The sequence below is a fragment of the Sphaerodactylus townsendi genome, linkage group LG01 (genome assembly GCF_021028975.2).
Source record: "Sphaerodactylus townsendi isolate TG3544 linkage group LG01, MPM_Stown_v2.3, whole genome shotgun sequence".
NCBI lineage: Eukaryota > Metazoa > Chordata > Lepidosauria > Squamata > Sphaerodactylidae > Sphaerodactylus > Sphaerodactylus townsendi.
In genome coordinates, this window is record NC_059425.1 from 118,265,086 (window position 1) to 118,290,422 (window position 25,337).

The 25,337-nt window shown below is 41.3% G+C and overlaps 1 protein-coding gene across 1 annotated transcript; it reads left to right on the top strand.

Moving 5' to 3' along the window:
• The first annotated feature begins 204 nt into the window (after positions 1–204).
• Positions 205–8,803, top strand: LOC125430453 (amine sulfotransferase-like). Its single transcript, XM_048492357.1, has 6 exons — positions 205–389; positions 992–1,200; positions 2,684–2,810; positions 4,920–5,014; positions 7,068–7,248; positions 8,499–8,803. Exons 1-6 carry the CDS (start codon positions 248–250, stop codon positions 8,627–8,629), a joined length of 885 nt encoding a protein of 294 aa, XP_048348314.1. The 5' UTR covers positions 205–247; the 3' UTR covers positions 8,630–8,803.
• The last annotated feature ends 16,534 nt before the right edge of the window (positions 8,804–25,337 follow it).

A 25,337-nucleotide genomic window follows, 5' to 3' on the forward strand; every position in this document is an offset into this window, starting at 1 on the left:
GAAATCGATTTGCATGTCTAATGATGTATATCCTATCACTCCAAGAAACAAAATTTGCAACTTTTTGCCAGCACAAGGAGCCTTCCTAGAACTTAAATGGTTCTTCCTTTAGCAGAAGACCCCTTAGGTTGACAAGGCTCTTGAGATGAAAGAACTTCTTCCAGTGAAAGGTAGGATATTACTCATTCTACTGTTAACACAACAAACTACTCTGAATTGTTGTATTATTATACCAGCAGTGTTATCAATGCATCCATCAATGAAGTACCTTTTCAAACACAAAGGATTCTATTTCCAACCCGAGTTTGCTACAGCAGAATACTTAGATTCATTGGAAGACTTTGAAATCAGAGATAGTGATGTATTTCTAGTCACTTATCCCAAATCAGGTAAGACTGAACAAAGACTACACATATTTTTGTAAGAAATAACTTGATTTTTACTAGGCTGCTTTTGAAATGCCTCCTATATTGCCATGGAACATGTACCAATAGTTTATATAATGTATTGAATGATTCAGGAGGCATGGAAGATTATGCAATGTGAAAAGAAACTGCTACAATGTTCCTTTACTTGTGATGCAATCCGAGTGAGGACGGGTGCTGAGAGTTGTAGAGATGGTGGGGCCCTTCGCCTGCTGATTTGCCATACCTAGGGCCCAATGAAGGGCTTTTTGGTGAAGGGGTTGAGTTTCTTGTATTTTGCCACCTTGCATTGCCAAAAAGCCCTCCATTAGATTGACTGGTTCTCCAGATTGGAGTGCACCTGCTCTTAACCACTACACCATGCTGGCTCTGTAATTTCTCTCTAAATTCTGTAATTTCTCTATTATGCACTAAAGACATTAATTTCACCATCATTGCATATTCTGTTAGTTTGTTTATCCATTCATTCAAGTCAGGAATTTTGTCTAAAAGCATTTGTTTTACACTACTGACTTCTATGTATATTTGGGATATTAAATCAATAACAACATTATTCTTATTCTTAGGCACAATATGGACTCAGAACATTTTAAGTCTGATTCATCATGAAGGTCATCGAGATGGAACTGAGGACACAGACTTAATAGATAGAGTCCCTTGGCTGGAATACAATATCCATGATATGGATTACATCAGTCGCCCATCCCCTCGGCTCTTTGCAAGCCATCTGCCCTATTATTTGGTACCCAACGGGCTAAGAAACAGAAGAGCAAAAGTAAGGCCTGCAACTTTTATAATTTCATATGGTTCAATGTCTTCCTCTATTTCTGTTTCCACTGACAATATTAACCCTCTGCAGATATTTCTACAAGCCTCTCTTTCTTTTATGGTGAACATGTGTAATTACAAATTATGTTGGTCTCAATAGTGATCTTTGTAATTCAAAGGTAAGGGGGACAGCTGCATCTTTCCTATCCAAGCTGATTTTTATGGGTTTCTGCAACTCTGAAGAAGTCTAAACTGTGCTTTTTAATTTTAATGAAGTGCTTATATAACTGCTCCATTGCAAGCACATTTTAATTCTTTTTCAGAGCAAAAATAACAAGTATCTAACTTCCCACATGTAGAAGGATTAAACTAGTTGGGCAGTGGGAAATTCATGAATGAAACTCATTTATGAAACTGTGTACACCTGGGAAAGGGGAACTGATGAAGGGAGGGAATAATCCCTATCCCACCATGTGATGGGTGACAATCTCAATTACTATGTGTAGAAGTTGTAGCTTTACAGGATAAAAGAGTGAAATAAACTTACATTTATTGATTAAAAGATATTCTTCTCACTTTTTACTAGCTTGGTACCAAAGTAGCTAACAGCATATTAATAGTAACAATTCAGTAGTAACTAACAATGATTAATACAATACAAATAAATATACCAGTAATAGCAAGCAGTGTACACCATGTATCAATTCATTAAAAAAACAACAAAGCAGTCAGCACTGCTACTGATAAATAATTAAGAGAGAACACAAAAAAGCAAAGCATAAAAAGATTTCATAATCAAACTATGTCATACCAAAAGGCAAAATATGGAAACAGGGTATGGAGTAAAATGAATCCATATCGCTTCAGTAGGAAAATATTAACAAAATGCCTGGGAGAAAAGATAGTTTTGCTATGCAAACCTATGCAGGCTCAGCACCAGGTGAGAACAAAGTCATTTTCTCCAGAGTGAAAGGTTCCAGCTTGAATGCTGCAAAAAAACTGAATGTGAAAAGACGGTCTGCATAAGGGCCCCAGAAGTTCCAGCCAACCTTTGGCAACCCCAGGGTTTTCAAGGCAAGAGATGTACAGAGATGGGTTGGTATTGCCTGCCTCTGCACAGCCCCCCTGGACTTCTTTGGTGGTCTCCCACCCAAGTACTAACCAGAGTTGACCCTGCATAGCACCCAGGATTTGATGAGATCAGGTTAGCTTCTGTCATCCAGCTCAGGGTAGAAAGGGTACATGGCCTATTAAATGGGAGGGAGTGCTTAGTTAGGGTCAATCCTCATGAAGCATCCTCTAGAAACAATGCTTTATTACTACCCCCTCAATATAAATACATTTGAAGCAATGGGAAACATAGAGACAACATAGGAGAATACTGGGAGAGTCAGATATGAAAGCTGAGTCTCATTGCTGCTTGCTTCATTTCATGGGTTTAATCCAGTAGAGCATTTTGAGTTTTATTGTAATTGTCAGTATTGTTACAGGTTATTTATGTGTCAAGAAACCCAAAGGATGTCTTGGTTTCCTATTACCATTTTAGCAAAATGTCAGTCATGCTGGAAACAACAGAAAAATTTGATGATTTCATGGAAAGATTTTTAGCTGGTGAAGGTAAGGATTTTTTTTATAGCTGCAAGATGAATTATTTTTGTCCCTGCACCCCTTTCCAGGTTCGAGAGAATAAACAAATTGAAACAGTAGAAAAAATTATTCAGAATGCCATACTACATTCAATTGAGTACAATGTAGAAATTAATTACATTTATATAATGTAAGACCTTTTTTTTTTCAAATAATTGAAGATCCAAATTGTGAACTTGGGAATGGAATGTTGGCTGTGGTTTGAATACATCCTCTTTATTATAGCCACCTGATTTTTCTTCCCCAAAGAACTATTTCAATCTTATTAGTCGTAACATTTTAACATCCCCGGAGCCCCTCGGGGATAGAGCGGTATAAAAATATAAATAAATAAATAAATAAATAAATAAATAAATAAATAAATAAATAAATAAAAAGTCAATTTGTGTACTGAATTAATCATAAATAGGTTTAGGAACAAATCCTAACCCCAAGTTCAGAACTCTTAATTCTTCTGCTGTTAATGTCCTATCAGATAGATTAAGGTTCATTTCCTCCCTCTGCTGAATGGATAAAAAAATAAATAAGGTTGACGTCTGTCTCTTTGGCTCCGTCATTCTCCAGCATTGGCACCCCTGTTTCCTGATGTCAAAGTACAAAATCTTCCCCTTATAGGATTAGCTCCCTGATTTGAATAAGCCTCATACTTTGTAATAGACCCTTATCAGATGACTGACTGACCTTATGCTGAGCTTCTACTGAAGAAGATTCTTTTGGAAAACATGGAATACACACGCAGCCCATTTTAGATGCTCAGGCGGAGAGAAAAGAGAAGGCATACCTACTTGGATGATCTCAAAGAGTTGTGCCTAATTGCAATTTTGTTATGGACAATTGAGTTGTTGTTTTGTTTTCATAGTCCAAGAAGAAGCAGCTAATATAATATAAACTGGGAGGGCTAACACCCCCAACCTCCACATTCTTAATGGGCTCTTGGATGTTTGTATATTTAATTGTGTGTCTGAATTGTATGTTGTGAGTAAGAGTTGTATGTTTGTATTATGAGTAGAATTGTATGTTTGGTAATAGGTATTTGTTCTGTGCCAATAGTAAATAGTGGTACTCCATTAGGTATAGTGATGTGGATGTTTAGGAATCACACTAGCACAATAGACACACTGTACATTTTATAGTGAGGCTTATCAATTAGCAGGATAGATCTTTGTGGTTTGGAACTTATTCGCTATACACCATTGGATATTGGTTTGAGATTAATTCCCCTGGATGGCTTTGGAAAGTGGACTCTATGGCATTATACCCCACTAAAGTCCCTTCCCCCCTCAAATCCTTTCTCTCCTTAGGTTCCATTCCCCCCCACCCCGCATTCTCTAGGTATTTCCCAACCTGAAGCTGGCAACCCTACTCAGTGACTTGAGCTGGCCCAAGTTTCTCTCCTTTCCCTTATCTGAGTCTTTGAAGTTACAAGCAGCTTGCTGAATTCTTCAAAAGAGAAAAGCCTCAATCTCTTCCAGGTGTCACCCTGAGCCACTGTCTGAATAGAAGCTTTAAGGGACCAGTTTCCAGACATACAATACTCTTTCTACAGCACCAAATTAAACCATTTCTACTGCTAAATGTTTTGTGCTGTTTTATGCTCAGGTTTGGGGGGGTTTGATTTGGTTTTTATGATTTGTTAATTGTAATGATTATCATATTTCTTTTGTGAGCTGGCTCCAGCAGTTCTTGAGGGGCAGAATGTACATTGTGCTATGTATTGTCGAAGGCTTTCACGGCCAGAATCACTGGAAACCACACAGCACTACATTGTCCTAAATTATCGAAGGAAAAAAAATGCTCACCCAAGAAAGCCACTCTTTGTTTTGATCAGGTGCCTCTTTCATACCCTTTCCATGGAGTAAGCTTGCCAGCTTAGCTTTTTAATTTTGAAATTAACTAGCATGTATGTATACATGAAGGTGTGGCAACCCATAAAATGCAACAAGGGGAACTGAAGTATTAAAAATCCACGACCAACGTAAAACTGGAACTGAAACTTGTCATCTCACACAACTTTACAACAACAGTTCTCAATTATACCTGCTTGATTTTTAATCCCAAAATAAATTTGTTTTTCATCAGTTCTAGCTAGTTTCTGGCTAGACCATGTCGAAGGCTGGTATGCTCACAAGGATGACTTCAATATTCTCTTCCTTACCTATGAAGAAATGAAGAAGGTAAGGCTGTTAACTGTGAAGGTGAAGTACAAGAAAACCAGAAGGAGCAGCAGTGGCGTAGGAGGTTAAGAGCTTGTGTATCTAATCTGGAGGAACAGGGTTTGATTCCCAGCTCTGCCGCCTGAGCTGTGGAGGCTTATCTGGGGAATTCAGATTAGCCTTTACACTCCCACACACGCCAGCTGGGTGACCTTGGGCTAGTCACAGCTTCTTGGAGCTCTCCCAGCCCCACCCACTTCACAGGGTGTTTGTTGTGAGGGGGAAGGGCAAGGAGATTGTAAGCCCCTTTGAGTCTCCTGCAGGAGAGAAAGGGGGGATATAAATTCAAACTCTTCTTCTTCGTCATCTGACATATATTAGGCATCTTCACCCATGATGTTTAGTCACTTTCAAAATAGACAAAGGGAGTGATAATACACACTTTATAATCAACTAGCAGGCCCGGTCACGTGTTGCTGTGACTCAGTCTGGTGAAGTGGAAAAGAAAGAAAAGGGGAAGCAAACGGTTTGAACATGTGTCATTGCACAATGCTTGCAAGGAAGGGGAGGGGCAAGGACTCCCTCACTCCCCTCCCTCTCTCCCATTCCCTTGCATGGCACCCTGCCCCGTCCCTCCCTAACATTCCCCTTCCTCTGCTAGGGTGGGTGGGCCCGCCACCTGGACAGTGGGTGGGCCCGCCACCTGTCTCTTTCACTCCCTTCCCTTGGAGGTGAATTATCTAGCTTAAAACACGCTGGGAGGCATAAGCTACGTTGTGTTCAAATTTCAGAGCTTTTGGTCAAGCAAACCCCCAAACCCTCCCTCACCTTCCCCTTCCTCCTCTAGGGTGGGTGGGCCATGTCCAGATGGCGGACCCCATCTTTTTCACTCCAGATAGCAGCGGTTTTCAAGGAAGGCATGGTTGTTTCCCTTGTATCAGAGGGTGTTGTTTAGATGGCCAGCAGATGGCGCTGTTGCGGAACAGAACTGTGGTTCCAACTGTCACAGGTGTGGCATGTACACAATAACTGGCACAGCTGTGACATGAACACAACAGGAGGAGAGGAAACAGTATGGAAACCTGGCCGCACGCGAATGCGACATTGTGTGAAAATTTCAAAGCAATCGGTCCAGTACTTTGGGAGATTACCTGTCAGCAGAAAAACGTACTGATAGATTTATATATATATAGATTATTTACACCACACAAGATTAAACAAGCAACAAACAGATGTAAAGCATCTACAAAAATGACAAAATGTGCCCAAAAGATAAATAGCAAACAATGAACAAAAATATTGTAGTAGTAAGGAAATATACATGTTAATAGAAAAATATTAGCAGTAATGGGAACAGGCAATCCCATTTTGACAGTCTTCAACTAAAGTCGGTTCTTAATATACTATTACATATTACAACCAATTGAATGAGTTATATTACAGGTGAATGGATCAAAACACCTTAAGCTGAAGGAAAATCCTCAGAAATAAGGATGGTATCTACCAGTCGATACATTTGTAAAGATTTGATAAGAGGTAGAGCACCTAAAAATGATATAAAGAATTAAATAATGCCACAATTGCTAAAAAAATAATAATGTAAAGTCAGAATTAACTAGTGCAAACATACATATGAATTTAGCAAAGGCTCTGGTAGCAAATTACAGTAACAATTCCATGCAGCTGTATGATAAAGAATTCAGATGTATATTTAATTCAAAGATACATCGCTGATATACTATTACCAAAAAACTTAAGGCCACAATGTTTTCAACAAAATAATGTGTACTAAATGTCATACTGTATTATAATGCAATAACAAAGACATGTATACTGTCATCAAAAGATTATATCTAATACAACACTGTAGACTTTGTCTTTAATTATGACAAAGAAATATATTTTAGAAGCACATATCAGTTAAGACAAGTTAAATCCAGATTCAGCTTTAATCCTTGTGGTATGTAAGTTGTGTGTGAATCCTCTTATTATCCTCATGCCTGATTCTTTTAGTTACTGGGTCCCTATGTTCTCAGTTCTGGATGTTCTCACCCCAAGCCATGTCCCATTACAGGACCTGAGAAATTCTGTATTGAAAATATGCAGCTTCCTAGGAAAGAAGCTGACTGAGAAAGAGTTACAGACTGTTGTGGATATGGCTACATTTGATAAAATGAGACTGGATCCCAGATCAAACTATGAAAACGTACCAGCGGATCTCTTAGACCATGACAAAGGACGTTTTCTTCGCAAAGGTAAATCACTGGGGCTTCAAATTAGGCTCAAACCCAGTAGTCATATAATCATAGTATTTGAGTAAATTAAATTCAAAGAGTGGCTCATATAACACAGTGATGATTATATGCTTTGGTATATATAACAAGACCTGAGGTTATTTTTTCACCTATAAACCTGATCATCCCAATTAAATCAGAAATCGCAAGAACTGCCCTTCAGTTCATCTAGAATTTGAATGGATCAAGTGAAATCACACTAGAATTATGGACTCTAAGGACAATTCCGCACATGAGTAAAATAGGTTCGACCCAGTTCCCTGAGAAGGGTACTGACCTAGGTCGAAGCCATTGTTGTTCCACACTGCAACCAGCTTGATCCCAGCTCGGAGGGTGGAATCATCCTGTGCCTCTTTGCCGCTCCGTCCCAATTGGCTACTGTGCTACAGCCATGTTCCGTCTATCCCCACACACATTATAAAAAAACTGCCACAGGAATGGAGGGACGAAGGTGGTGTTTTTTGATTGGCCAGCTGTACGCATGCCCGAAACACTCAGCTGTGATTGGCTGAATGGGGGACTCCTGGCACCAGAGATTCCGCACTTAACTGGAATCAAGCTGAGTTCGAGCGTGGTTCCTTGAAAAAGTAGTAGTTCCCAACTGGAGTCGGACATTTGACCGTTACCCAGGGCAAAGCTGGTACAAAACCACATCGATCCCAGTGGTTGTGCAGAGCACTTAGGTAGAACGCAGCTCGAACTTAGGTTGATAATGCAAGTGCAGAATCGACCTAAGGGTTAATGTAGAGGTTCTATGTTTTGTAGATGCAGTATCCCATTTCTCTGCTTGAGTCGAGAAAGTGCTAGAGGTCTTTGAGCTGCCAATGAATTGGTAGATGTTGACCCTCCCCCACTGCTGCCATTGCCTGTTCATGACATCTAGGCAAATGCACCTACTGCAGTCTTTTTCCTGGTATCAGCATCCCTTGATCCTCATCCTTCACACTGAGGCAGCCGAACAGTCATAGGACTGGACTTCTAAACTTTAAGTAAAGGATTATGTTTCCTCTATGCAATCTTTCCGATCTGCACACTTCTGAATCCACTGAAGTAAAAGGGCCTAGTAAAATGGAACTGTTTAGGATTAGACTGTTAGAATTTAATTTCCATCATAATAAAATACAGAAGTTACTTATGTCTGTCTGACTGCTTTCACTGCAATGTTCTCTCTCTTCTCTCTCTCTTCTCTCTCCCCTCCCTTCTTATACTAGGTACTATTGGGGACTGGAAAAACATAATGACTATAGCACAGAGTGAAAGGTTTGACAGTGTTTTTAGAAAAAGGATGGAAAGTCTGCCTGTCAAGTTTTGCTGGGATATTAATGAAGACCTTCCATCTTGAAAGGTAAAAAATGTTCTGTGTATAAAAATAACCCACATCTGTGCAAAAATAAAAATTGAAACCCCCGTTGGCAAATGTTTGTATATGATAGCTTCCACATTCTGAAATATGGAAAAATATATTAAGGAAGTTTTCTGTTATTAAATTCATATGTCATCCTCCCTCCCAGGAGAACTGTGTTTGTGTGTTTCCTGTATCCTCACTGCATTTTATTATCACAATCTCAAAAGGATGTAATCCTGAGACATAGGTTATGCTGAGAATATACCCCTGCTCCAAGGGGCATGTCATGACACAACAGAGGTTGGGATCCAGGTTGAATCCAAATTATGCACTTTACCAAAAATAAGTGTTGCAATTTTCAAATATAGGCAAGCAAGCCTTTATTGGCATAAACTACTGTACAACAATAGTAAAAAACTGATTAAAAGCATATACAGTACAGTATACAAAATGCTTCACAAACATTTTTGCTTCAGAGGTCCAGCCTTTAAAGTTTCATTTTTGTTCATATGATGGGAGCTGACAGCTGAGGCTGAAAGGTCATGACTTGTCTCCAAGCAGAATTTTTGATTAAGTGAGACCTTAACTCTCAGATCACTATATTTCTATTTCTTCCACTCAATAATCCACCTATTTTTTTAATACTCAACAATTAATTGTGCTAAGCCTTACAAATACTGTATTGTTGAAGGCTTTCATGGCCGGAATCACTGGGGTGTATGGCGTGTTCTAGTACCATTTGATGTTTCGCCTGCATCTTGAGAACATGGCCATACAGCCCGGAAACCACACAACACCCCTTACAAATACTGTGTTTTTTATATGTAGTAACAAAGTCTGCTTTCATATGAACTTATTCAACCCCAAGACAAGGGAATTTTGAAGGGGGCAAAATGTTTATCAAAATGTCTATCAATTTTGACACATCAATGCAGATAAACTTCCTTGAACTCATGGTACAGGAAGGAGAAGTTACAAGTTTCACCCTCCGCTTGCACCCAATGTTTTGTGTGCAGCTGAAAGAATTCTCCCTGCTGCCATTTGCTGAAGGTTTCCCCAGTATGATTGCTCTGCATGTCATCAGCTTAAAAAGTACGTGGTAGTACTCAGCAGGTCCTGCCTATTCCAGCAATATATAGTTTTGTTCCTTTTTAATTTTCAAGGAACTATCTTTGTAGCTACACAGACACATAGAAAAGCATCTTAGCTGCTCAGAAGCTGGAAAGGGGAGGCTTAGGGCAACCACCAACCCAGTGTTGGCTGCTCCTGTTGCAATAACAAGTTTCTTATCAGTGATCCTTGGGCCATTAATTAATAATGGTTCAATTAGAATTTTCTGTAAATAAAAATCACAATGCATCAACACAAGAACAAATTAAAATGTAAGTATCTGAAAAAAATGTTTTGAAATGCTGATTACATAAGAGGAACAGATGTAAGTCCATGTTCTATCAGTGATGTCCTATATTATTTAATTTGGAGAGAAGAGCCCTATTTGTCAAGATCTTTATACTGCTGAACTTTGGCAGGAGTGTATCAATTTGGAAATCTTCCAAACTGAATTCCTCTGGACCATAAGTGTGAAAGTTGAGAGTAATATCAAACTGTACGTACAGTGCAAGGAGATACAAACTGGAACAAAATCATCATCATCATCATCATCATCATCATCATCATCATCATCATCATCATCATCATCATCATCTGTACTTTCAATGTACACTGATGTAGTCTAAACTTGGTGGTAACTTATAAGGAAAGAGATCTTCAGGTTGTAATGCATACCTGGAAGTACATATCAACTTAGTGTATGACAGTTATTTGGAAAAGGAGTGAAAATAGCCAATATTATACTGACTTGATATTGAGTAAGTATATTTAGGAAATTCCTGCGCTACTTCTCCAGAGTCCTGCTTCAGGCAACTTACAGATAAAACCATAATTAAATGGTCATAAAATATCACTATAGAAACAAGAAGAATCATAACTTATTGAGTCATATCAAGTCAACCGACTCATGGTTACCCCAATCCAGCAGTGTTCCAGGCAAGAGATGTTCAGACCTTAGACCAGAATCAGATAATAAAATAGTTTAAAAAACCAACCTCTCAGCTACTAGCCTAAGGCCTGGTACCTGAAAGGCAGGACAGTAGGTACCAGGTGATCTCTAAGAGGGATAATATCCTAAAGGCCAAGTGTCACTGTAAATGTCCTCTTGACTAGTCACCATCCACCTCACCTCTGAAGGCAGGGCACAGAGATCAGAGATCAGGACTTCAGAGACAGATATTAACTGGTCGATTGGACTGTACAAGATGACACAGTTGTCCTTTTAAATCAGGAGACATATTGGAACTTTAAAGTTGCTGCATGATTTTATCTCCTAAGTTTTATACATTTACAGTGCAATCCAAAGGGGGGCGGGGACCAAAAGTGCTGTAAAGGCCATGTGACCTTGGCACTGGAATAAATGCCACTTGCGCCAGAATAAGGGGCATATACCATAGTGCCAGGTCATATACACCAGCACCAAGGAACAGCATGGAAATGTGATAAGGAAAATACATTATCACATCCAGTGTAAGTGTTAGAGTGAAATGGAGTTTTGCTTTAGCTTTGCTTTAGTTAACACAGAAGCATGCATTGGAGGGTGGGGACTGGTTGTCAGAACTCCTCTTTATAGCTGCGTATTTCCCGAAAACAAAATTACATAGAAAGATCCCACCAACAGAACACAACATAATTACTGTTATCCTGAGAGCAAAAGTCAAGGGATATAGAGTGGAAAGCCAGAATCTGAAGCATATCACCCATCTCTCAAGGTATGCAGTCAACACTACTGGTGGAAAAGCGCAAAATGGAACTAAGCCTCTCCATGTGTGCCATGTTGCATAAAGTCTGTAGGGTATTGCAGGGAAAGATGCATTTGCTTTCCAACATACCCATTTACTTCAAGATTGAGATGCAGTTACTGTCATGGCCTGTGTTTGTTCAGAGTTCAAGCTTCTTGAGAGTGGACTGAGAGAGAGCATGACCTTCAGCAAACAATTGTTTAGAGTTTTATGCCTTTTATATGCATATTGAATTTATGCTGGTTAAACAAGCATTGCAATTTTCAAACATTCAGAACACTTCACAAACCTTTTCACATCAGAGGTCCAGCCTTTAAAGTCACCAATATTTTTCTCACATAATCGGAGCTGAGGCTAAAAGATCATAATTTTTTGACTAAGAGCCCCATCCAAAGAGGGGGGATTGCACCTTAGAAGGGGTGCCTGCCCACGCGGGTAAATTCAGCCTCCCTGGGGCGCTTACTCTTCTATTATTATTAAGAGCTTCTATTATTAGAATTGCTCCAGTGAAGGGGCAGAAATGCTGGCGAGCAGCTGTTGCTGTATCCTGCGGCACCCTGGGCTGCATCAGCGCTCCCAAACCACTGCTAGCCACGTTGGTGCAGGGGCAGTCCCTATGTTGGAGCTGATGTTATGTCGTGGCCCTGGGCCTTGAACTTACACCAGCCTTTTCAGTGGGATAAGACCATTAAGAAGAAGAAGAAGAAGAAGAAGAAGAAGAAGAAGAAGAAGAAGAAGAAGAAGAAGAAGAAGAAGAAGAAGAAGAAGAAGAAGAAGAAGAAGAAGAAGAGTTTTGATTTATATCCCCCCTTTCTCTCCTGCAGGAGACTCAAAGGGGCTTACAATTTCCTTGCCCTTCCCCCCTCACAACAAACACCCTGTGAGGTAGGTGGGGCAAAGAGAGCTCCGAGAAGCTGTGACTAGCCCAAGGTCACTCGGCTGGCGTGTGTGGGAGTGTAATCTGAATTCCCCAGATAAGCCTTCACAGCTCAAGCAGCAGAGCGGAGAATCAAACCCGGTTCCTCCAGATTAGATACACGAGCTCTTAACCTCCTACACCACTGCTGCTCTATGAAGTCCAATATTATTAAGTCCAATGGAGTCCAGCAGAGGGTTTGTTGTTGTTGTGTTGTTTGCTTCCCTTTACCACCAGAAAGCCCTCTTGCAGATCGCAGAGCAACACTGTTGTGGTGCTGCTTACTGCTGCTGAAGCTTTGAATGGGACTGCCTACTATGAGAATTTAATTCTAGGATTTTTCACACTCAATAATCCATATATTTATTTATGCTTGACATTTAATTGCCCAAGGCCTTAAGAATAGTATGTTTTTATATCTAGAAACAACTTCTGTTTTCGTATAAATTTATTCAACACCAAGGCAGGGGAATTTTGAAGGGGGCAAAATGTTTAACACAGGATTTCTGAGAAATGTTGCCACATCTTTGCAGCTAAACTTCTTTGAACTCCTGAACAAATTTGCCTCATATAGGAGGCAGAGGTCACAAGGGTTGTACCGTATATCTGGTGTAATTATTAACCGGAAACTGTGTTTAAAATAATGATATAGAAATGATTGATCTCTGGTATAATTATTGACTGGAAACTGAGTTTAAAATACTATTAAATACTATTAGTACAGGTTATCCCAGGCCTCTAACAACTGCAGCTCCAACCTCTTTTTCACATGCACCTCCTTGGAGTCATTCCAAACCCATTGCTTATCTGACTGGACTCTTGTTCTCTCCAATGTCATCATATTTCTCCCTTACTAGTAGATATCTGTTTCTGTCTTCCTTTCTCCATCAGTTCCAACCCTTGCTTGTTTCCTCTGTTCCTAAATAGGTATTGGCTCTCTCTTACACACAATTGCTTGCCCAAGAGAACTAGATGCAAGAAGTTGTAAAACTTTCAAAATGTCACAGGCCTCACTCAAAGGCCTTTCTTTGGATGGAACGGTTTGCCTGGTAGACCTTATTCTTTTGCACTTTCCTTGCCTAATCATAAGAGGTGTCAAGAGTCTGAGCCTTGGCACTCAAAGTAGGGTCTGAGGTTGCCTTAACAGGAATATCCTCTTGAGGAAGAGCTTCTATTATTAGAATTGCTCTCTTAAACTCTAGATTGCTTGCACCTACGACTTGGCATTCATACAAATGTATTTTTGAAGTATCATTATAAAAGTGTCCCCTGACTGTCCACGTTCTATTGTTCCCCTGCCTTGCTGTGGTCTAGGCTTGGTGATTGGGGTATCCCAAATCAGTGAAAATGGCAAAATTGTGCCCTATTCAGGCATATGTAGGTCTTATTTGGCTCGAATACAATATGACCGAATTTGAGCCGATCCGAATGCAAAGTATTCAGATCAGCTTGTATATATTTGGGATTCGGCAGCATGCGGCTTTAAAGAACAACCCCCTCCCCCAAATAATCCTTCACCCATGGAATTCGGCAGCAGCAAGCAGCTTTGTTTAAACAACAACAACAAACAGAGAATCGCCCTCCGAATTCCGCGGCAAGCGACTTTGTTTAAACCAACCAACAAAAACCCCCACAGAGAATCCCCCCCACAGGATTCAGCAGCAGCGAGCAGCTTTGTTTAAACAACAACAAAACCCCTAGAGAATCCCACCACCAAATTCAGTGGCAAGCAGCTTTGTTTAAACCAAGCAACAAACAAAAAAAGGAAAGGAGATGGCATGTGCTACTTTCTCGTTGGGGTTTCTTGTTCTCCCCATAGTTCCCTAGTTCCACCATTTGAGATCATTCAGAAGGGCTTCTTTTATTGTAAAAAAAGAAGTCTAAAGGTATATTGATGCAACAAAGGAACATAACAAAAGTCATTAACAAAACAAAGAGAAGTCAGAAAAAAAGCCCAGCAGGGAACAGAAACAAGGAAGAGGTGGGCAGGCAGTAGTTCCACCAGTTCCACCATTACCTTAAGAGTGACCTGACAGGCTTTGAAAACACATCAGCAGTGAGGATCTATGTGTCTGTCTTAAATTCAGTGAAATAATGCTAGACCCCCCCCCCAAAAAAAAGTGCCAAAAGGGAGGGGTTGCATGGAAGTAAGCAAGGCAGTGGCGAGCAGAAGAAATGGAGGATTAGCTTGGCTCATCTAGGGAGCTTGGCAGCAGGAAACTTCCCTTTTTAATAGAAAGCTGTGGGAAAACCCCACTGTGAATCACACAGCTGCACCACAGACAGTAAGTGCACAAAAGGCCTAGGAAAGGAGTATCTTTTGCTCCCCACCTCCTTTGGTGTTTTCCAAACCATGTTGCACCACACAGGTGGCCAGCACTTTGCTCCTCTCTGCTATTTAGGCCTAACATTTAGGAATTTGGACACCTCTGTCCCAATTGATTGCACTTCTCCTCTGTCTTATTTCCCAGTCCCTTCCCACACTAATATATCTAGTTAAACAGTAATTCCTACTACACAGAAGAAGAGGGGGTAGAGGGAGTTAGTCTCATGGAATTGGGAAAGATCTTGTTCTTTTTCTGTTGTTGCTGTGATATTATTAGTTTGGATAAGGAATGTGTCATTTGTCTGTGATGTAAATTCATATTTTGCTAGCATTTGCTTATAAGTTTTCCTCTCTTCTTCATTTTGTACCAAATCCCTCCAGATCAAGTCCCTCTCACACTTTTCCTGCTGAAGCTCAAAGCCACCCCATTAGATAAAAGGTTACTCAGAGCCACGCCATTAGATAAAAGGTTTCTGTTTTCAACATATAAACACACAAGCTAATTCCCCATGCCAGTCTGGACACATGTTCACAAGTTTGTGAGGAGTGTGGCAATAGCACTTTCCACCACAAATTTAGTCATGGACACAGGTGGACTAGAAGGCAAAATGGTCCTGGAAAAGGCTGTTCCCTCTCCTACCACCACACACCCTTCATCTGATTGAGGCAATGGAGTCAGTTGAATTGAAAGAAGGTGCCACCATGTTCACCCTCACCAAATCTGGGCTGGCAGGCCAACGTCAGGAACCACTGTCCCTGCTTCTCCTTGTAGACCAAGCCAGAACCACCCTGCCTGTTCTCCTTACAGAGTGAGGTCAGGAATTGCTGTGAATGGGCTACTCCTCACAGGGTGCAACCAAGAACCACTGTGCCTTTTCTCTTCCTTGCTGGCTCCACAGAGTTCAGGTGGGCACAGGGTGAATCTAGATTTCTCTGGTGCCATGTGTGGTCATCCCTAGGGCAGCAGACACCGCCATATTTGTACTCCTCCTTTTCACCGTACCTGCTCCTTCTTGTGGGCCACATCATGCTCAGTACACCTGGATGAAGCTAAGGTTTAGTAATTAAATGGACAATCTGCCTGTGGTCATGGACACTTATACAAGTTGAAAGTTGCACATGTAATTCAAAATTCCCTTTCTGTTTACAGAACATTTGGATCAAGTCCATATGGAAAGGAATTTTTAACTTTTACTTCCACCATTTTTTCAGTATAAAACTCTAGCCAAACTTTTCACATACAAATATTTGGTCTGCTTCAATTTCATTATGTTATCACAAAATGGGTTCCCAAAAACCCTGGCTAAAGTCCTATTTACTAGAACTGATATAGAGTTGATTTACTAGAACTGATATAGAGTTGATTGTTGGTCACGATTGGGCTGCAAGTCAGCTTAATTTGTATGAGTCAATGGAAGTATTTCTTTGTGTATATGATGGCACATTGGAGATTTTCAGGCCTCTCTTTCCACTGCAGAGTATCTTTATGAAACTCTCCTGATGATAACACCCAGGGGGTCCAAAGTTATGGACCCTCAAAGGCGTAGCCCCCATCTATTAGCTCCCATTCAAAACTATGGGAGATGGGGCACCCCCTTTGGTAGTCCATAACTTTGGACCCCCTGATCCAAACCATATTGAACTTGGGTTGTATCATCAGGAGAGTCTCCCAAAAATCTCTGAAATTTTGGTGCTGCTAGCCTAAAAACTGCGCCCTCTCCAGGCAAAAATACTAAAAAACACTAAAAATACAAAAAACACACAAATGATCCTGAATTTTTTGTACCCTGCCCTCCCCCCTGAAGGCACCCAGAGCAATGTGAACCCCTCCAGGCCCCCGGTATCTATGCCTCTGTTGGTGAGTCTAGGTTCTTTTATTCTTATCCACTGTGAGCATTAATAAAAGATGTAGTTTCCATAATGAATGGTCCTTCAAAATTCAGTATGTGTTTTTACCACATTTTCCAATATTCACCAAATGAATACAGTAAGCACTGACCTATTACTAGAAAATAATATTATAATAGAGACATAATGGCTTCAAATTCATTTGTCATCCAATATGAGTGCATAGTATTGGACCCTAAAAACAAAGTAAAGTGGAACCTCCGCTTTTGTCGCCCTCGCTTTTTGTTCGTTTTCGGTTTACGTCGATTGCCTGGGTGAAAAAGTTGACTCGGATTTCGTAGATCACTTCGGTTTTTGTCGATTTCTGTTGCCTGTTGTCCGTCAAAACCGCGTCAATAGGGGTGACCCAGAACTGCAAGGAAAGTCGCCCAATGGTGCCTTGGTTTTCATCGGTTTCGGTTTTTGCCGGCTCCTGTCAAACAGATTACCGACAAAAACCGAGGTTCCACTGTATTCTACTTCTCTAAATCTTATTACTGAATTTTAACATAGGTTCAACTGACTTTGCTCAAGAGTCTAAAATCGTCCTTCAGTTTGAATGTATGACCTAGCTGAAGGACCTACTATGTCAGATTTGGCAGTAAGTTGGAAAGTAAACATTGCAGATAATCACAGTTTTTGGAACTTGCAATCGTTGGAGCAGGTGGGGCAGCTGTAACACTGGTGGTAATGTTGTTCTCCAATAACAGCTTGTGCAATGTTTTCAAGGTGTAACCCACAGTCCAAAGATATGATTGGATCTTGAGTAATTGCTAGTTACATTCATACCAGCTTTGCAAATAGTATAAATAGCTTACCATGTTTTAGGCACTAAAAGTTGTCCTTCAGTGTTAAAACTAGAGTTGTTAAGCTGGGGAGCAAAAGAGCCTTGTCTCCAGATCTGAAAGCCGGTCAGAAGGTAAGCGCTGCAAATAAACTATTCTAGGGCTGCATTTCCATGGCAAAGATTCTCCATTCCTCTGTCATCACAGTTGAGGCATTCACTTAAAGTCAGCCACTGTGAGAATTTTACGTGTATGTTCCTCTGTCCGTCCCCATTCCCCCTGAATTTTCAACTCTCAGAAATATCTGCAACAAAAAGTGCTTGAGACCCAAATGAAGACTGGGAAAAAACTCTAGAAAAGCTATGAGGGTGTGACGATAGATGGTTGTAACATTGCAATAGCAACTGGCAATTTTTAGAAGTCTTTTTTCATTCTAAAAGGCTGTCTGGTGGTGCAGAGTATGTGTTGTCATTGCGGGGGGGGGGGGCTATCATCAGGTAAGTGGCACCAACGTGGGCAGGATATTCAAAAACATGTGCCTTCCCATCAACATGGTGTGCAAATGTGCTCTGACTGTCCTGTGGATGCTGCAAAACCGTCCATGTGGAAACAATTTAGGTTAGAAAAGGTTTGCAGATATACTGGAATCAGAAAACAATTAGCAAATACTTAGCAAACACAATTTGAGTTTGACAGTTGTTTAAATGTCTGTGATTAAATTAAACACATAGGAAGAAAATTTTAAAAATACACCCTGATCCAGGACATATGCAGAGTTTTCCTAACATTGAAGAACTTTGATATTCACTTAAGTGGAGGTGGGAGTTCTGTTTGCTTGCGTATTTATTCTCTTATAAGCAATGATTTGCTGAAAGTTTAAAAAAGAGAAGGCACCTCTATGTACCGCTTGATTGCCTATTTGCCATTGGGCCCCTCCTGTGGAATGCATGAGGAAGTTCTCTCAGGAAGGAATTCCCATGCATACAGACCATGCTAAGAAGCTGGTATAGCTCTGTCTTGTACTTGAACACCGGATACATAAATAGGTGGGGCAGGGGCTGTGTCAATGCTGCTATTCATGAGGATGTCCACACCAGATAGTAGATGCTGTGTGACCCCAGCTGTGACAGTGCAACTAATTCCCTGCTGGGCAAAGGACCATATGACGTATAGCTTTGCCTTGCATTTTAATACTGGATCCAGAAATACTTGGTACAGGGTGCTGGTACATGAGGATGAGCACAGCAAATAACAGCTGCACTATGCTCCCATCTTCGGCAAGGGTGAAAAAAGATAGATGGGTTCAATACTTATCCTCAACCATGTGTTACCCAAACTGGACACAGAGAAGGGGAAATTAGCTGTAAAGGGAATCCAGAAAGGAATGACTAGAAGGTGTAGATTTCCTGGAGACCCAAGGAGCCGAGCAATGAGCCAGCAAGCAATTAGAAAAAGCAGAGGAGCAGGAGGAGAGTTCTCAAAGAGAAAAGGGAAACCAAGAGTTCCCGGCCAGCAGGAAAGACTCAGTATTCAGGGAGGGTTTGAAATTGCTTGAAGAATAACTGTAAAACAAAACAACAATGTTATCGCGGTACAAAAAATGAAATATAAGCAAAGAAACGTGAAGAATCTGCACTAGGTACAAAGGAACTAATTCCTTAAGTAATCATGCATGTACACATACACACACCAACAGGAAGACACCCTTGCAGAAGGTGGAAGAGAAGAAACTGGGAAGTTTTACATACAACTTAAATCTGGGGCTTGAGGTCTGGAAAGGCCCAGCTGAGGATGCACTGGAGATCTAAGGAGCCGAGCAAGGAGCCAGCAAGCAATGAGAAAAGCATGTGAGGTGCAGCAGAAACTCTCAAAAAGGAAACCAGAGTTCTGGCCAGGGAGAAATCTAATGAGGGCTGTTCACGGGTAGCTTCTAAGATCCAACAAGATCAGGCTAGCCTGGCCCCGTGGCCTCCATTTTTTAGGACCAAATAATATCAGCGTCACAAGCTTATTAGCTCATCCACTGATGTGATTACACAAACATCTGCTTGTCAACAGTGTCCTTTGAGCTATCACGGCTTCGGCTATTCTCTTTCAAAAGAATAAATAGTAACAAATGTAATATAAAAATTGGTCATTGGTTGAGAAACCTGTGATGGACTATTTCAGCCTATCAGGACAGTCTACTGTTGACCTGTAAGTCATCATTCTTGCAAAGAGATGTTCCAAAGAGGAACTGTTATATTAAAATCTATCAGTAAGCAGGTCTGCATCACTAAAGATTGAACAGAGTTCACACTTTTCTCAGCCATTATAGGTATTAAAGTGTTTAATATATCACATAGGCCCTTTCCGCACAGCGGAAAGGGCTCTCACACCGCACTGTGCCAGCGGAGGGGTGGGGAGCCGTCCAGACAGCAGCTGCGGGAGCGCCCCCTGAGTGGAGTCGCGCGCTGAGAGGCCTCCGTGAGACGTGAGCCCGCCTCTTCCCAGTCTCTCCCACTCACCTGTCGCTGGGCTTGCACCGCCTCTGCCGACTCAGAAGATTTGCCCACGCTGCCCTCCGAGCCTCCAGGGATCGGGAGGACCAGCCGCAGGGAAGGGCCCCAGCAATCCTGTAGAGCCACGGCGGCGAGGCTGAGTGGTGAGAGGGAAGGGGAGGGCAACAGCGTGGCATCTCGGGCGGTGCTGTTTGCAATCAGCTACCGCCCGAATGCGCTTGTTTTCCAAAACCTCCCCTCCAGGAGGCGTTTGGAGTATTTCATAAAAAAATGTCTGAAAAGCACTTCCTGCATTTCGTTTGTTTAAACCCTGCTTCGCAGTTTGCCACCCATATTTCTCTTCTGTGTACACGTTCTCTGACTGAGGTATCATTTCACAGATTTGATGAAATAGGCCCTGTTTCCAAGGAAAGTGAATGCTACAAAGAACGTATTAGGTGCACTACACCCTTTGTGTTTTTTTGTGTTTTGAGGTGGCTAACTAGGCCATATTGCAAAAGCAGAATTCCATGCAACATAAAGGCTTGTGAACCATCTTACTTATGAACCCTATGCTGGTATCATTTCTATGCTTGCATGATGAATTATATATTAAACCATTGAGGTGAATTAGAATCCAATTGCTTGCACTTCTGAAAAAGCCCCGTCACCATTTTGGTATAGAACATTACGTGGTACCTCTTCTGTAAAGGAATGCTGGCATTAGTACACACTATATGAAATGGCTTTGCATGTCTAATGACATATATCCTATCACTCCACCAACAAAATCTGAAGCCTTTTTCCAGTCCGCTATTCTTCCTAGAATCCCTTTGAATACCTTCCTCCAACAGAAGAGACTTTAAGTTGGAGAAAGGTTCTTGAGCTGCAAGAACTTCTTCCCAGTGAAAGGTAGCATATTACTCATTCCAATGTAACACAACAAACTACTCTGATTTTTTGTATTATTTTACAGTGCGTAAGCATTGACGCAGCTCTACCAAAGAACTACCTTTTTTTCAAATACAAAGGATTTTATATTTACAACCTGAGCTTTCGGTTAGCAGCAGAATACTCTAGATTCACTGGAAGACTTTGAAATCAGAGATAGTGATGTATTTCTAGTCACTTATCCCCAAATCAGGTAAGATTATACATATTTTTTGTAAGAAATAACTATCTCAATTTTTTTTTGTGTGTGCATGCTTGTTTAAGGGCTTCTTTTGCCAAACCAAATGAGATGCCAAAATATTCTTAACTGGAGGTACTGAGCAAATCCTTTTATGGTGAACAGCTGAAAGGAAAGCCCCGATCCTGACAGGGGGGCACGCCTTGGGGATAAGAGAGGTTAATCATAGGGCCGCTACCCTTCCCTACCCATAAGCCTCTGCCACCTCTTTGAAAGAACACGCGGATCCTTGGCGCTCTCCACGCCACCAGCCTACTCTCGGCGTGAAGCTGAAGCGAATTTGCCGCCTTCTCCCACCTCCTTGCCGCTGCAAATTAGGGTCCTCAAGAAAGAGCAGCATTTTCAAAACCCGCTGCAAGGAGGTGGAGAGCGGCAAATTCCGGGCGCCGCTGGAGCTGAATAAAAAAAGCTGCTGCTGTTGGCTCCAGGAGGAAGCTGCCGCTGCAGGACTCAGCGCGACGAGCTGGAGCTTAGTGGCGTGGAGAGGAGGAGGCGGACAGCCATAAAAAAAAGGTGGCTCTTTGTCGGGGAGCTCTCCCGTGTCGCCTCGGCCCCGCCAAGCCGCCCGGCCAGGACTGGGTGCACTCACCAGCCAGCGGGAGGCAGCCGCAGACCCCGACGAGTGCCGGAGGAGAGGGGCTAAGGGCACCGCTTCAAGGCTTCAAGGCCCGGGGAGCTCTGAGCAGTGGAGACAAATGTCTCCGCGGTCAAAAGCCATGGAGGCTTTTTTCTAGTGGGAATTCGCTCATGCCGCTGCAATACAGAGGGAGGTAAGGGGAGGGCCTATTCTCCATACCCCACCTGAAACTCTTCCTTGATGCTGCTATATGCTCCACTGGGGGAAAACAGTTAACCCCTTATTATCAGGATTGTGACAGACACTTGCAAATCCTAACAGTTGGTTTCATGTGGTCAGCTCAAGTCTTCTATCCTTTCAAGATAAACAGGCAGCCAGTCCAACTCACCGGGCTGGCATGACACAGCTGCCACACTGCCTTTTGGGGGCTCTTCAGTGACACATGGAGGCAAAAAAATAAAAGAACCCCACCCCCACTGCCAAAAAGCCTTCCATAAGGCTCCATGGACTTATGCCACCCAAAATGCTCAGAGTTACGGTGCATATGGAGGCAAAGCCAGGTTGGAAGTCATGCCACCAGAATGCCCCACAATGATGATGATGATGATGATGATGATGATGATGATGATGATGATGATGATGATGATGATGGAGGAGGAGGAGGAGGAGGAGGAGGAAGAAGAGTTTGGATTTATATCCCACCTTTCTCTTGTAAGAAACATCTAAAGGTGCTTTACAAGGCTCCTTTTCCCTTCCTATCCCCTACAACAGACACCTTGTGAGAGTGGAGGTAATGAGAGGAGTTCCAAAGAACTGTGACTAGCTCAAGGTCACCCAGCAGGAATGCAGGAGTGCAGAAACACATCTGGTTCACCAGATAAGCCTCTGCCACTCAGGTGGAGGAGTGGGGAATCAAACCTGGTTCTCCAGATTAGAACCCACCTGCTCTTAACCACTACACCATGCAGCTGCTGGTGGTGATGCTGCACCACATCCAGTCATCTTGGAAGGCCATTGCAATCACCCCCTGGCAGATATACCCTCTGCCAAGTAAGTGCCCTGGGGAGGGCAAATGCACTGATGTACCCTTGCACTACCTACACAAGAAGAAGAAGAAGGAGACTCAAAGGGGCTTACAATCTTCTTGCCCTTCCCCCCTCACAACAAACACCCTGTGAGGTAGGTGGGGGCTTTAGAGCCCAGAGGAAGCTGTGACTAGAAATCTGGTCATCCAGCTGGCGCGTGCGGTGGTGGGGAGTGTACAGGCCACCCTGAATTCTTGTGATAAGCCTCCACAGCTCAGGCGTTCCACAAGTCGCTCCACACTGCCTCCCTTTGGATTGGGCCCATAGACTGCCAGGTTGATGTTGTGATGTGACATCATCTTTGGTGAAGTGATATGATTACTGAGTTGTGGGAAGCCGTCAACATTGTTCATCTAGATTTCCGTAAAATTTTGACAGTTCCCCATGATGTTCCTGATGAGTAAACTTCAAGACTGTGGATTTGGAATTCCAAGTTAGATAAATAGACAGGGAGTTGGAGAATTGCATCAGAAGAGTAGTTGTTAATGTTTGTAATGGCCCAGTGCTTAGACAGGAGAGTAGCTTTACCTTTTACCCTTTTGAATGGAAACCCATAAGCATATAACAATATTTGTGTCTTCCTCCTCTTATATTTTCTTTGCTTGTTTGTGACCCTTCTTTTGTTTATCTTTGGGCAAAAACTGGTTTATTTTTTAATTTTTTTTTCAAAAACAATTTTCAAATCTCTTGTTTTAACTAAATAATACAAATTCCCTTTAAATCTAGCAATTACAAAACCATGCAATAGAAAAAAAAAATAACATGAAACTTGCCACCTTACATTTTTCCAACTATTACAATTCATATGTAGTACATTTTTGATATAGTCACAAGTTTAGGAATTATTTTCCCCTCTACCTTTTGATAATCTAACAACATATATCTACGTATCTAATAACTGCTAATAATTTATTTGTAAGTTTCTAATTCTATAGTTTACTTTTCTGATCCTAAATGTTTGTAAGTTAGTAATATATTCCATTTATTTTGAAATTCTGTAATTTCTCTATTACCACTAAAGACATTAATTTCACCATCATTGCATATGCTGTTAGTTTACTTATCCTTTCATTCAGGTCGGGAATTTTGTCTGGAGGCTGGTTTATTTTATACTTGTTTCACACTACTGACTTCTAGGTATATTTAGGATATCAAATCAAAAGAATCATTATCCCCATTCTCAGGCACAGTTTGGACTCAGAACATTTTAAACCTGATTCATCCACGAGAAGGTCATCGAGATGGAGACTGAGGACACAGAACTCACTGGACAGAGTCCCCTTGGTTGGAGTACAATAACATCCGTTAAAAATGGATTTCCCATCAGTCGCCTATCCCCGAAGCTCTTGCCGAAGTCATCTGCCCTATTATTTGGTACCCAAGGGGCTAAGAAACAGAAGAGCAAAAGTAAGGCCTGCAACTTTTATAATTTCACATGATTCAATCTGAAATGTCTACACCTGGGAAAAGGGAACTGATGAATGGAGGGAGTAATTCCTCTCCCACCGTGTGACGTGTGACAATCTCAATTAATATATGTTGAAGTTGTAGCTTTACAGGAGGAAAGAATGAAAGAAACTTACATTTATTGATTAAAACATATTCCTCTCACTTTTTACTAGCTTGGTACCAAAACTTACAGCATATTAATGAAAGTAAATAATTCAGTAATAACTGAAGTAAATGATTAATACAATACAAATAAATATACTCACCAGTACCGTACTATGAGCAGTGTACACTATATATCTTCATAAAACAACAAAGTGGTCAAAGCACTCATGTTGATAATAATTACAGAGAACTAGGGATAGAAATACAAAAAAGCAAAGCATAAAAAGATTTCAAAACCAAACAAGGCTGTACCAAATGGTATAATATGGAAACAGGATATAAAATATAATAAAGCCAATGCCTTCCAGCCAACTAGAGAGGAATCAAAAGCTTTCTATATTATCGTGGCTGGCCTGCATGTACCTGCCAATCCAATGTATGGCTGCACAGAAACCCACTTGATGAACTACAGGTAAGTGCAGCGTTGTATTGACCTAGAAGTACTTGGAAGGTACCTTTTCAGAGTTGACCCAACGTAGCACCCAAGATCTGATGAGATCAAGTTAGCCTGGTCCATTCAGCTTAGGGTGAAAAGGATATAGGGCCTATGAAATGGGTGAGAGTGCTGAGTTACGATCAATTCTCACCAAGCATCCTCAAGAAGCAATGTTTTATTACTATCCCCTCAATATAAATAAATCTGAAGTGATGGGAAACATAGAGACAACATAAGATAATACCATTGGAATCAGATATGAAAGTTGAGTCTCACTGCTACGTGCTTCATTTCATTGGCTTAACCCACAAAGTATATTGGATTTTATTGTAACTGTCAGTATTGAGCTTTATATTATTTACGCGGTCAAGAAACCTAAAGGATGCCTTTATTTCCTATTACCATTTTTTCAAAAAATGGCAGTCAAAATGGAAACAACAGAAAATTTGATGATTTCCATGGAAAGATTTTTTAGCTGAGTGAAGGTAAAGGAGTTTTGTTTTACTTTAAAAATAACAGCCACAAGAGGAATAATTTCGACACCTGCACCTTTTCCTA

Bases quoted from the DNA above. Each gene is read 5' to 3' on its own strand.
- LOC125430453 (XM_048492357.1), top strand. From the start codon at position 248: ATGCATCCATCAATGAAGTACCTTTTCAAACACAAAGGATTCTATTTC. The intron at 390-991 runs GTAAGACTGAAC...TCTTATTCTTAG, and splicing joins AGTCACTTATCCCAAATCAG to GCACAATATGGACTCAGAAC. The intron at 7,249-8,498 runs GTAAATCACTGG...TTCTTATACTAG, and splicing joins AGGACGTTTTCTTCGCAAAG to GTACTATTGGGGACTGGAAA.